Source organism: Paramisgurnus dabryanus, chromosome 1 (genome assembly GCF_030506205.2).
Source record: "Paramisgurnus dabryanus chromosome 1, PD_genome_1.1, whole genome shotgun sequence".
Lineage (NCBI taxonomy): Eukaryota > Metazoa > Chordata > Actinopteri > Cypriniformes > Cobitidae > Paramisgurnus > Paramisgurnus dabryanus.
In genome coordinates this window covers 50,570,711-50,584,642 of record NC_133337.1, presented here as the reverse complement: position 1 = coordinate 50,584,642, position 13,932 = coordinate 50,570,711, and the positions used below count along the sequence as shown (strand labels likewise).

Genomic DNA, 13,932 nt, shown 5'->3' with positions numbered 1-13,932 from the left:
AGTGTTGTCGTCATGTGGGGACAGCTGGGTGAGTCCACTGATCTACTGTTATGGTATTGGCTGCTCATTTGACCCAGATGAGTCGAGCCCTGTGCGATGACTTTATTTTAGAGACTTTAATAGGGAGTTGGAGTGATTTTAGTGCTGCTGTGCACTATTGAATCGGATAATCCACTGACTGCAGCTGAGTTGAGTTTCCCAAAAAAAATCTTCAAAACGCTGAAGCCAGGTTGATGAAAACTCTATAAATAGCAGCTGTACTGCAGTGTGTCAGCATCAGAGATTGTACGGGCAGATGTTTGATATTGCAGGCAGTATCGCTTTATGTCTACTTGTGATTTGTTGGTGATTAAGCAACTTTTGATCACCAAAAGTTTTTGATCACCTTTTTTTTGGATGACGAGAGCATTAAAGCAATAGTTTGCCCAAAAATGAAAATTCTGTCATTAAAAATCTATCTATTTACTCACCTTCAAGTTGTTCTAAACCCCTTAAAAGAGATATTTTGATAAATAATTACAACTATAAATGAAAGGTCACATATTTTATTGGTAAAAACAATGTTATTTTGTGTATTTGGTATAATACAATGTGTTTGCGTGGGTTTATGTTTCAAAAACACATTATTTTCCACATACCGTACATTTTTGTAGCCCCAGATTTCACTGGCTTCCTGAAATGCACTGATTTTGTGCAAAACTCATCGATTTTAAAAGTGCTGTGTCCCTGATTGGCCAGCTAATCTGTACGTTATGATTGGCCTGAATAACGTCAGCAGGAAATGTGATGCTCCTTAGCATGTTTGAAAGATTTGGTCACAATGCAATGCTAACATACCCCTTAGACCATAGGGGCTCTTTAATAATTTAATGAATATAAACTCATACAGGTTTAGGACAATGTGAGGGTGATTAAAGACAAAATTTTAATTTTGGGTGAACTATCCCTTTAAATGGATAGTTAACTTATAAATGAGAACAATGTCTTTATTTCTCACCGGCATTCATAACATGAAACACAGAGTTCAATAAATACAATTTTACCAGCATTAAATCCATTCATAAAGTACAGATTTGTTTTTCACTGCTCCTCACAAAAATTTCTCATTTCTTCTTGAATTTAGCTAAGTGGTTTCCAGACCATGTTAGCCAAGCTATCTAATGAATTTTTGTTTGTACTCAAAACCATTTGGCTGTAACAATAATACAATTTTCCTAGCTATGATTTATGTAGGCTGTCTAATGGTGGTATGACTCTTTGGGAAATTTCAAAGTTGTAGCATTATGGTGGTTAAAGATCTAGGTTAATGGGCAGAAGATTGTGGATTTGATCCCCGCAAGTGACAATTTATAATCCATCCTAGTATTGCTTTACACTAAAAATAAAGGTGCCAGTTTTGTTTGTATGGCTCCATGAAGAAGATGTAACATCCAAAGAACCTTTTGGTTTCACATAAGCCTCTTTGTAGTGGAAAAGGTTCCTTAGATTATAAAAAGCAAGAAAGAAGTAGTTCTTTTAAGAATCTTTGACTGAAAAGTTCTTTGAGGAACCAAAAATGGCTCTTCTGTGGCAAGCTGTGAGAGCCAGAATTCCTGATGGTTGTTTCAAGATCCAATACTTATTTTACCCACTGAAATGCAAATCCTTTTTTAACATCTGTATACATTTTTTCTGGTTTTTTATATTCTTTCTCTATTAGTAAAATAAAAACCTACCATAAAAAATAATAAACATTTTAATTTTTTTTAGAGGGGTCATATTGTGAGATATACTCTCATTCTGGCATAATAATCAAGGACTTTGCTGCTGTAACATGGCTGCAGCAGGCGCAATGATATTATGCAGCACCTGAAAATATTGAAATACTACTATTGAAAGTAACCAAGGGGACTATTTTCGGGCACTGCGTAATATCATTACGCCTGCTGCAGCCATGTAACAGCAGCAAAGTCCTTTAATATTACGCTAGAATGAGAGTTTCGTTTCTAGCCATATCTGCCTAGAAAATCACAACTTTTAATTTTCTGTCTGTCTTAGTACACGATGTAACTACAGGAGAGTCAAGTTTTAAATAGGACAAATATCGAAACTTTTTGGTTATTTTTTAGCATGTTGCTTATGGTCTAATCATGCTAAGCTATGTTAAAAATGCTACCACTAGACCCAGAGATCAGCTGAATGGATTTCAAAACGGTAAAAACCAAATGTTAGGGGAGCTGGAAAATGAGCATATTTTCGAAAAAAAGTGGAGTGTCTCTTTTAACGTGGAAACAGTCAGATTTTCACGCTATGACTCCTTTAAGTGGGCAAACTTACAAAATCAGCAGGGGATCAACTAATTATTTCCTCCACTGTACATTGCTTATTTGTTGGTCAGTGCTCATTGCTATCATGTTTCTGATGTTTTCACCATTTGATAGGAAACCTTTGTATCCAGAATATAATGGCTTTGTTACTGTTTTCTGACCGTCGCTGGTGGCCTGGCATATCAATGCCCAGCTCTTTTTCCATTTCCCCCCAAGATACACTTACACGTAAACAAACACACCTTATCAATTGCCGATTGGCATCGGAAAAACTCTCACTTGACTGGAAGCATAAAGGTAAACTGAAACTTCCAATGTTTTTTCCACTTTCTTTCATCACAGCTTCTTTGTCCGTCACCCTGCACCCCTCACCAGCCTCCGTGTTGTTCTTGTTGGTACCATCAGCTGAAATAACTCCTTCCCCTCGAACAACGCGCAGATTAGCAAGGTCAGCCATGCACTTCACAGAAATCTGATCCCTCCTTACATCCGTGTCTGAGTGTGCAAGGAAGCAGAGAGGAAACTGATGTGGTGATGTTGATACTGAGAGACATGGAACATGCCTAATGATAAAAGGATGTTTTAATCTGTCTTTCAGGGTTGGAAATCGTTGAGACTGGTGGAAAGACTTACTAGACTCGGCGTGTCGCCTTTTATCAGCGTGTGAAGAATTATGAGGCGGCCTTTGACTTTAATTCATATGCGCGGTCAGTGCATTCATGCATGCATGTGACTGCCCCGCTTGGTTCATGACAGGGTGTTTAACCTTACAGGCTCACTAGGTTTAGGGTTAAGGTCTCAGCAGCCTGTCAGGAACAATTCAGGGCTCTTACTACAATGAATGTTGGATGTTGGAACTTTTAAAGGGACATTCCACTTTTTTTGAAAATATGCTCATGTTCCAGCTCCCATAGAGTTAAACATTTAATTCTTACCGTTTTGAAATCCATTCAGCTGATCTCCGGGTCTGGCGCTAGCACTTTTAACTTAGCTTAGCATAATCTATTGAATCTGATTAGTCCATTAGCATCGCGCAAAAAAATAACCAAAGAGTTTTGATATTTTTTCTATTTAAAACTTGACCCTTCTGTAGTTACATTATGTACTAAGACTGACGGAAAATTAAAAGTTGAGATTTTCTAGGCAGATATGTGTAGGAACTATATTCTCATTCTGGCGTAATAATCAAGGACTTTGCTGCCTTAACATGGCTGCAGCAGGTGTAGTGATATTACGCAGTGCCCGAAAATAGTCCCCTTAGTTACTTTCAATAGCAGGGGACTATTTTCAGGTGATGCATAATATCCATGTTATAGCAGCAAAGTCCTTGATTATTATACCAGTTTTAAAGTATAGTTCCTAGCCATATCAGCCTAGAAAATCGCACAATGTAACTACAGAGAGTTAAGTTTTAAATCTTAAATCTATCTTTGGTTATTTTTTAGAGTGATGTCAATGGTCTAATCAGATTCAATGAATTTTGCTAAGCTATGCTAAAAGTGGTAGCGCCAGACCCGGAGATCAGCTGAATGGTTCCAAAACAGTAAGAATCAAATGTTTAACTCTAGGGGAGCTGGAAAATGAGCATATTTTCAAAAAAGTGGAATGTCCCTTTAAGTTATATTGTCAATGCATATAACAAAAAGACTTAAAGAGGTAATAAATGGCATTGATTGACCTGTTGGTGGTGCAAAACAAAGAAACCAAAATAACGGCCAAGCTTGAGGACTTGCAATGCACACAAGTGGAGATGTTGTATTTTAACATTTTTAATATTATTTATAATTTATCTAAAACAGAAGTTAAGATGTGTGACATATCCTATTGATCATATCGTGACCCTGACCCAAAGTTTGATTAAAACCATGAATTTTACTTTGATTTCAATCTTTCACATGACCTGACTCTGTCAATATTAAAGACATCAAGGTTTTATTTTCACAGACTGTTCTTTACATTATATAGGATGATTTTTATGTAGAAAAACATGACATTAGCTGGGTTTTCACACAAGCAGGGTCACATATTTGTTGCAGACAGGCAAATAAGAGCAACTAAAAGGTGCTTATTATTAACATCTGAAAGAACAACCTTGACATGCACTTTGTGAACAAAACCGATATCCATTTCTGCTTTAAATCCTTCTGAGATTCAACTTTCTGAAATAATGTGCATGCTCGGCATTAAAGTAAAGACTGAGAAAAACATCACTGGAAAAGGCCTCCATAGTCAACTATTGAGCTTCTCAGCCTGCAGGACTCCTTAAGTAGTTCTCTTCCAGATGTAGTAATCACCTCCTCCTGGAGGAAAAGCAGACCATCAGCTAAAGATCTCAACATCAGTTCTGGGAAAAGCAATGCTAGACAGACATTAGCGACACAATCAATTCTCCCCATCAAACGCACAGATGGCAGGACAGCTGCGCTTGCCACATCTACGTTACCCGTGCCCCATGGGTTCTGCGATCGCCCAGCGAGCGTGTTCGTCAGACAGGCTACACGTGTACTCTACAGCACATATAAGAGGTATGGGAAAAGTCTAAAATGGTTCTTACCTTATGGATGTGGATGAGGTCAGCTAAGGTGGCATGACGGTTTTGGTCGACGCCCAGGAAGCTGTAATAATCCCCCGAGGCATCAATGAGGAAATGCTTGAACCCAGTGATGGTGCGGTAGGACAGCGTGTACCCCCAGATTCTCTCGCTCACTCTGACCAAAAAACAGCCCTCTGCGGCATTCGTCAGCAAATCCTCTGACTCCTGCCGTGATATTATTCCTGCAGAGGTACAGAGAGAGCAATAGGTGATGGTGAGAAAGACAGATGGAGATAGAGAGCAAGCCAGAGGCAGAGTGATAGACAGGTTGAGAGAGATATGGACTGAGATTGAGTGTGAGTCCAGTTGTAAGTGCCAGGCAGTACAGGTGTTTTGCAGTAATCTCCGAGTGATGCTGGCATTGCTTTCATGTTGCCTGGTCAAATAGCATCACTCAGGCGCTCATTACTTTTATCATTGTCCAATCACAAGCCGCACAATCATTGTGCCGCTAAGCAAGCTGCTACAAGCTGTGAATTATCGACTCTTTCTGTCTCTCTTACCTCCTCTAGAAAGTTCTTTCATCATCATTTTCTCAATTTAATCGAGGGCTATATTTGGGATGGCATACAAACTCATTACTCTTGTGCTATGTTTCAAAACTTAATGAGCCTTGTGTTGTAGATACTTTACCACATAAAGGCTGTTTCAAAAGGTTCATTATGCAGAACTTAATTATCCTGTGATACCTTGTTTTAGGCTAAATTTAAGCAGGATGGCACACAAGGTGTCGCAGAGGATGCAGAATGCACTTTGACAAGGTCAGGGAAAAAATTAAACCAAGACGGCAGATGAGGGAAAGAAAATTTATATTGGAAAGTATCATTACAATGTTATTATGTCTGATCTGAACATTAGACGGTTCATGAGATATGGCTTAAAGGAAAACACCACCGGTTTTCAATATTTTACTATGTTCTTACCTCAATTTAGACGAATTAATACATACCTATCTTTTTTCATTGTATGCACTAGTCTTTGTACAGCGTGTCGTAAATATGTTAGCATTTAGCCTAGCCCCATTCATTCCTTAGGATTCAAACAGGGACGAATTTAGAAGCCACCAAACACTTCCATGTTTTCCCATGTTTAGATTAAAGGATTAGGCCTTATTTAAATAATGGCCTGGGTTCACAGACAAGGCTTAAGGGCTCGTTATAGTCGTGCGTAGGTTCTACGGCGTAGCCGCGACGGTTTTTATGTATACTTTTGCGTCGTCGTCCACGTCGACATGCAAACACACGCGCAAACCGCTGGTAGGCAGTATCCACGCGTGTAACTACAGTAGCAGCGCGACCGTCAGAGAAGAAGAAGCTTGGCAAGTTAACCCACAAACGAAGAGGAAACAGCAACTTGTTGTGTAGGATTTGAGAAGACCAGCAATGATGGAAGTAAATAAACAGCGACTTTTGTTGCAATTTATGTTAAATCACTCCTCAACTTGGCTCATCTTTGTTTTCACCGTCGCAAACGAAAAAAAACCTATGACGCAGTTTTTTTTACCTGACGGGAGGGGTTCTGGTGGACCAATCACAGCGCTTGCGGTCCGCGTAGATCTGACGCGCTGTTAAAATTTTTGCGAGGTGCACATCAGGCTACGCAGAGCTACGCATATCTACGAATAGCCTATGGCGTAGAACCTACACACGACTATAAATCGGGCTTTAGATTAAGCCAGCATAAGGCCTTACTGTGCATTCACACTGCCGGCAAGAGCATCAAAAAATGCTCTGGCTGCCCTGCCAAAAACGCTATAGAAAAAGAGTAGTACAGTAGATGCTCGGATCTGGAACTTTCTATTGGTTTCCGTCTTCCGATTGGTTGCCGCCAAACCGCGTCATAGCTTAGTTATTACCATAAAGTTGACCTGATTTCAACTCTCCTCACACTGCAAAAAAGTGACTTTCTTACTTACTATTTTGTCTCGTTTTCAGTAAAAATATCTAAAAATTCTTAAATTAAGATGTATTTTCTTGATGAGCAAAAGACCCAGGAAAATAAGTCTAGTTTTTAGACAAATAATATAAAATGTAAGTGAATTTGTGCTTAAAACAAGCAAAAAATTAAAATAAATAATAATCTGCCAATTGAATAAGAAAATATTTCTTGAAATAAGTTAACTTTTTCATAAACACTGAAATCAAGAAAGTTTTTCTTATTCCATAGGCAGATTTTTTAAAGCGCTAATTTATATTTTTTGTCTTAAATCTAGAATTTTTTTTCTAGGTCATTTTGCTAATCAAGAAAATGCATCTTAATTTAAGAATTTTTAGATATTTTTACTGAAAACAAGACAAAAATACTAAACAGATTTAGCTGCCCACCATGAAACCAGGGTGCGATGTTGTTGCTGTTTCGCTCATATCCTGCTCGCTTTGGCTTTTGCTCCTCTTTAAACCAGCGGATTATAGATTCAAGTGAGTTTGGCCTTGGAGGACGAATCCAAATTGGGCTGTAAAAAAAAATGTAGTAACAGTACACATTCAAAATGCACTGAAACTCTGAAAATCATGATATTCTTGCAATGAAGCGTTAAATGCAGTAATATAGCATTTAGGACACAAGTATACTTTCTAAAACATTGTTTCTTATTGTGTCCGTCGAGATTTAGACACAAAAGCAAACGAACAATGAATAGCCTAAATACAATTTTATCAACCAAATTTAAACATTGTTCTCACCATTCTGTGAGCGACTGTGTCACTGGACTGGAATAACGGCAGTTTTGTTGCCCCTGGTAATGGGTTGAGGTAAGTGAGCCAGCACCAGCAGCTGATGAATGGCTGGACTCATCCCGAAGTGCCGGATGTTCGATGACTGCTCCGTGGCGTTTGCCGTGACCCGATTGGTTCAGATCCGTTTTATGAAACAGTCCACTTAGCCCGGCCACCAGCCCCTTCTCGATACCCCTCAAAGACTGCCGCTTGTATTCATCTCTAGCCCGTCTCGCTTTACATTTCATCTCTTCATCCGCCACCTTGGAGCGTTGCACTGTGGAAATCAGTGAAAGATTTCAATAGAAATATGCTACTTTATATCACTGCTGCCCATCTACCTGTTTTTTCCAAATTTCTTGTGTTCCCGCACATTGTTCTTGCCATTCTTTGTCATATCTCTCATTTCTCTTTTCCTCCTGCTTCAGAGAGATGTAAAGTTCTTTTGCTCGCCGCTCCTCGGTTTGCCGAATTTCCTCTTCGCCTCTCTTTCTCTCTTCCTCCTCACATTTCTGTAAAATTTGACAGTAATGAGTACCAGACAGCATAAAGACGTAACTTTTCTCATTTGCAATGCCATTAAGCACTTCATGATTAATTCGGTGGACAGTGTCATTAACCCAAACGTCAGTGCTTCGACTCCATTAGAGATCAGACGTACAAACGTTGGCCTTGTCTATCAGAGATCACTATCTACATTGTGCGAGGATATCAACTTTTAAATAATTCACTCATAGATCATGAAACACAGTAATTATCTCTAATTAACCTTCATCTCTATTATCAGTCTATAATTAAATGCCTGTTAAAAGAACAAATGCAAGGGCCATTATTGGAAAGTTCCTAATTCAATACTAAGTTCCTAATTGAGTTAATCTCAATTGGCATCGCTGCAGTACAACTGCAAGATGTAAATATTATGCGTGTTCATGTGAGATCAATGCGAGACGTTGCTTACTGACCTTGTCTTTGTTAAAATATCTTTTTACTTTGTTGTCATGACGACAACAAACTTCTTCCTGTTGTCTCCATCTGTTCATAATGTCCGTTAAGGAAAAAGTCAGAAACGGTCTATAAAAAGACGCCCACTGCGTCTTTACCTGACAACGGATACGTGACATGCCTGTGTTTGATGTATTAGCGACACCCACAGATATTACATTGGTTAAAAAATAAAAAATTCCCACTTTAATCGACTTTAAGTCATAATACAGTTAATGTAAATGCATTAAGTAATAAAATGAGCTTTACACCATCTGGAAGCAGGTGCCATTTTTGTTAAATTGCCTGACTGAAACCGTTTAGGCATTATTAACAAAGGCTTTTGATTGAGCATAATTTGTTTTAAACCTAAAACATTAATTTGATCCCCTGGGATATTTTGTCAAAGTAAATGCAGAAAAATTATGCTTTATTTTAATTTGTTAAGAATTCTCAAAAGAATCTTTGTCATGTATATTTAAACAGCCGAACCTTCATCCATACCCACCTTAAGCTTCTCTCTAATTCGGTCATCTTCTTCTTCTTCCTGCTTTGCTGCCTTTCTGTCATCCATCTCCTCCCTCCATTTCTCTGCCGCGAAACGAGCCTTTTCCTTCGCCATGCCATCTCGGAACTTCTTTTCAATCTCTGCCTCCTTCACACGCCTCAGGAAATTCAGCAGGGGTTGAGTGATGCACTTTCGATCTCTCTCTACTTTCATCATTATTACCCTCTATCTCTCTTTCTCTCAAACATAAGCTGAATCCTGTCAATCTTCACCTGTTCTCATCATCCCTAGTTTCTCCACGTCCCTCCCCTCGACCCTTTCCCACGGTTGGCTCACCGGAGTTCCTGTGCTTCTTGCTGGGCCTGCTTCCTGGCTCTCTCCTCCATCAGCTCTTCCACGATGTCTTCAAAGGGTTTGTCCCCAGGGCTTTCCCCCATGACCCACACCCACACCTCTCCATCTGAGCTCAGAAGCCACTCAACGCCTCTCTGGTCATCTCCTGCATTAGGAGATGATGGAAAGCATCTTCCCTTTACTCTCCAGACCCGTGGAGAGTATTCAGATAAGATAAAAACAAAATAAAACAGACAGCACGACAAAGCGGAAAGAGATTATCGTCTTTTGCAATCCCTTGTACGCTGCAGTAACATCATAACAAGACGTCTAAACAAGATAATGTTAGCACTTTTGAAAACAAGGGCACATTACCTGTCATTGCTCAGACACAATCAGTGACGCTCTCTGATGCAGAGATATTACAGCATTGCACTTGCCAAGATGATGTAAACCTAACCCTGCACATTTTTACAACTGCCTTAACCTTTTGTAACAGAATTTATGAGGAATACGTTTCCTCCAGGGATGCTTCTGTATGCTACATTAACAGAAAATTTTTAGCTATGTCAAAGCAATTGCTTAGCTGTAAATTGTGTCTTTTAATTTTGTTTCACATGGAGTCGAAAAAGCTCCATCAGTGAGGATGTGTATTTTGCATTATTATTATTTTAATATTTTTGGGATGGACTCCACAAGCCTCCATAACAAATTTTGATCTATCCCAGCAACAATCCACTTCTAGCCAAAATACACTTTAATTTGGTAACATGTCGTTTTTCCAAAATAACTTTTCCAAAAATGAATAATAGTGTTTTATTTATTGATTTATTTTATTTCATTACTTTTTTGGGTTATGGTTAGACGTCTATTAAAGGGATAGTTCGGCCAAAAATGAACCCATGATTTACTCACCCCCAAGCTGTCCATATGTCCATCGTTTGGATATTTTAGAAAATGTTTTAGATCTTTCAGTTAATTAAATGTGAAGTTACGGGGTCCACGACCTTCAAGTCCAAAAAAGTGCGTCCATCCTTCACAAATTAAATCCAAACGGCTCCAGGATGATAAACAAAGGTCTTCTGAGGGTAATCCGCGCGGTGTTGTTGTAGAAATATCCATATTTAAAACTTTATTAACGAAATTAAATACATTCCGGTAGCGCCGCCATCTTAGACTCCTCTGTATTCAGGAGAGAGTATTAGCGTAGTGTACGCACTTTTCTTTTTCTTTTAACGCACAGAGCAGCAGCAGAGTAGCCTCTGTAGGCTACGTAAACTCTCACCCTGAATGCGGACGCGACTAAGATGGCGGCGCTACCGGAAGGTAGTTATTTACGTTAATAAAGTTTTAAATATGGATATTTCTACAACAACACTGCACGGATTACCCTCAGAAGACCTTTGTTTATCATCCTGGAGCCGTTTGGATTTATTTTGTGAAGGATTGATGCACTTTTTTTGGACTTGAAGGTCGTGGACCCCGTAACATTACATTTAATAAACTGAAAGATCTAAAACATTTTCTAAAATATCCGAAAATGTGTTTGTCTGAAAAACGATGGACATATGCTACTCAGACAGCTTGGGGGTGAGTAAATCATGGGTTTAATATCATTTTTGGCCAAACTATCCCTTTAACTTTTCAGTGACAGTCTTTATTTTACCTTGTTTTAGCCTAGGTGTCTGGGCTGTGTTAAGACGTATTAGATGTCTTTTTAACACGAAATTGCTTGCTGGGATGTTTTCCTAGCATGACTTGAGAATGTGCCAAAGAGCATCTTGTGTGCTTTAGTGGATGCAAGGAAATCAAAGGCAAAGGAGTAAAAATGGTCAATGTTTCAAATTAGTGAGCTAGAATATTTCCTCACTTTTAAGAGCATTTGTAACCCTGCCTATATAAAAAAAAATTGTGATTTTCATAAAATCATCCTATATAATGTAAAGAGCATTCTGTGAAAATATAACATTGATATCTTTATACCTTAAATGGACACTCCACTTTTTTTGAAAATATGCTTATTTTGCAGCTCCGCTAGAGTAAAACATTTGATTTTTACCGTTTTGGAATTCATTCAGCTGATATCCACTTTAAGCGTGCTTAGCACAATTCATAGAATCTGATTAGTCCATTAGCATCGCACAAAAAAATTACCAAAGAGTTTTGATATTTCTTCTATTTAAAACTTGACTCTTTTATAGTTACATTGTATACTAAGACTGATGGAAAATTGAAAGTTGCGATTTTCTAGGCAGATAGCTAGGAACTATACTCTCATTCTGGCGTAATAATCAAGGACTTTGCTGCCGTAACATGGCTGCAGCAGGCGTAGTGATATTACGCACTGCCCGCAAATATTCCCCTTGGTTACTTTCAATAGTAGGGGTCTAATCAGATTCATTGGATTATGATAAGTTATGCTAAAAGTGGTACCGCTAGACCCGGAGATCAGCTGAATGGATTCCAAAACGGTAAAACTCAAATGTTTAACTCTAGGGGAGCTGGAAAATGAGAATATTTTCAAAAAAAGTGGAATGTCCCTTTAATATTGTCTGAGTAAGATTAGGTCAAATATTGAAATAAATGTGAAATAAGTGAGTAAAATCAAACTTTGATGATCCACTCTAAAAATGTTGGGTCCAAAAGGAACGAGCCCTGCTGTTGGGTTAAATTAACCCATAAAAGGTTAATATTTGACCCAACAATGGTTTAAAACAACTCATTTGGGTTGAAACAACCCAGTTAAATTACAACCCAAGGGGCTGTGCTCGTTCCTTTTTGACCCAACGCTGGGTTGAAAATAACCCAGCATTTTTCTAGAGTGTAATCTCATAATCAGATAATGAGATTTCATCTTGGATTTCACAGATTGGGTTAAATTTATATTGAGACTTAGAGACTTTTTTTAAACTTTTTGTTTGTGTCCAGGTTTAAATTAGACACGAAAACCCAGATTTTCAGAATGAGTCAAATTCCAATTGAATTTTTTTCATTGCACAATTAATAAATACAGAAGATACAGGCGGACTCACTCTTCTTACATACAGGAAGGTCAGATTTATTCTCCCTCTCGGTCCAGCGTCTCACCTGCTCCTCCCGGATCTTATAGAAGAGGATTTGTTTTTGCTCCTCGTTCAGCTCAGCCAGCAGGTCGGGCTCTATATACATATCCCGTAGAATCTGTTGCAGCATCTTTGCAGAGCTTTGATGGACAGAAGCAAAGGCAGACTTCGGTATTTTCAAGTCTTTTGATCCAACTGCCTTAGTCTCCAGACACTGTGGTCAGTAAGCCAAACACTATCCGTGTCTTCTATAGAATGAACTTAAATTCCAGAAAAAGGTCTACTGAAATGCAAAGTGGATCTAAAGCTCCTCTGAGTGTGCCATAACTGCCGTATACCTGTTTGTTTACCTGTTTTACACTTCACAACTACACGCTTTCCTCTTCTCCCAAACTTTTCACCAGCTGTGGTCGCTTTCTCTCCACTGCTCACTTCCAGCCAGGCTTTTGTTCTCGTGTTAAGGTTTAATTTCACCCCTCTCTCCCCTCTTAACTGTCACCTGCAGTGACCCATAGCCCAGGTGTGTTTGACAGGTCTAAATAGTTATTAAATAGACTTATTTTCTCATCTTGGAGGTTAAAATGTTTCAATAGATGTGAATATAAAGTATAGAATATAAAGTATTTGTATGGGTGAATGAATGTGTATGTGTGCGTGTGCACTTTTGTGTAACAGGATGTTATCTGACCTATTCCTTTCTTCCTACCTTTCCATAGTGTAATTGTATCTCTGTGACTCATGTTGCCATAGCACCAAACTAGCAAATAGTGCTAACCCACCCATGCCAACCCCCTTTAACCTTGATCATATATAGTGCTTGAGTAGAGGAAAAGAACCTTTCAATTTTATGCCTTTACTGACCACTGAACACAAACACTGCGTTTGTGTTTTTGGTTTTGTGTCTTAGTTACACAATGATCACATGCCTTTTTGTCCGATTCACGATTTTTACATTTCCTTTGATGTGTACGTGTGTATTAGTACATGTTAAACATATGCAAAAGGTACAAACCCCAAAGTAAACGATGGCATGAGTTATTGTCTCCAACGTAAATCTCTTAACAACAAACACACGGATTATAGGCAACAGTTTACTTCCTGGGATTAGTATAGACAAGACCGACATTATCATAATTCTTCCGCTTCGGACTCAGCATGTAAGTTAACTCCTGTCAGCATTGCATTGTGAGCGAATCTTTCAAACATGGTAAGGAGCGTCACATTTCCTGCTGACCTCAGAGGTATTCAGGCCAATCACAACGTACAGATTAGCTAGCCAATCAGGGACACTGAGCTTTTCAACTAGAGTTTTGTACAAAATCCGTGCATTTCAGGAAGAGAGGGAAATCTGGAGCTACAAAAATGTACAGGAAGTGGAAAAATTATGTGTGATTTGAACCACAAACACATTGTATTATACCAAACACAAAATAAC

At 38.7% G+C, this 13,932-nt stretch overlaps 1 protein-coding gene across 1 annotated transcript; it reads right to left on the bottom strand.

The window, feature by feature from the left end:
* Nucleotides 1-4,202: 4,202 nt before the first annotated feature.
* sh2d4bb (SH2 domain containing 4Bb) lies at nucleotides 4,203-13,020 on the bottom strand. Its single transcript, XM_065262744.2, has 8 exons — nucleotides 12,468-13,020; nucleotides 9,439-9,601; nucleotides 9,103-9,259; nucleotides 7,987-8,125; nucleotides 7,581-7,890; nucleotides 7,224-7,351; nucleotides 4,861-5,081; nucleotides 4,203-4,606 (listed from the first exon to the last, which is right to left on the bottom strand). The coding sequence occupies exons 1-8, from the start codon at nucleotides 12,625-12,627 to the stop codon at nucleotides 4,514-4,516; spliced, it is 1,371 nt and encodes a 456-aa protein (XP_065118816.2). The 5' UTR covers nucleotides 12,628-13,020; the 3' UTR covers nucleotides 4,203-4,513.
* Between the last annotated feature and the right edge of the window lie 912 nt (nucleotides 13,021-13,932).

Coding starts and splice junctions, on each gene's coding strand:
- sh2d4bb (XM_065262744.2), bottom strand. CDS start 12,627: ATGCTGCAACAGATTCTACGGGATATGTATATAGAGCCCGACCTGCTG. Junction 8,126..9,102: donor GAATTAGAGAGAAGCTTAAG/GTGGGTATGGAT, acceptor CAAATTTTACAG/AAATGTGAGGAGGAAGAGAG. Junction 7,891..7,986: donor CAAAGAATGGCAAGAACAAT/GTGCGGGAACAC, acceptor TGATTTCCACAG/TGCAACGCTCCAAGGTGGCG.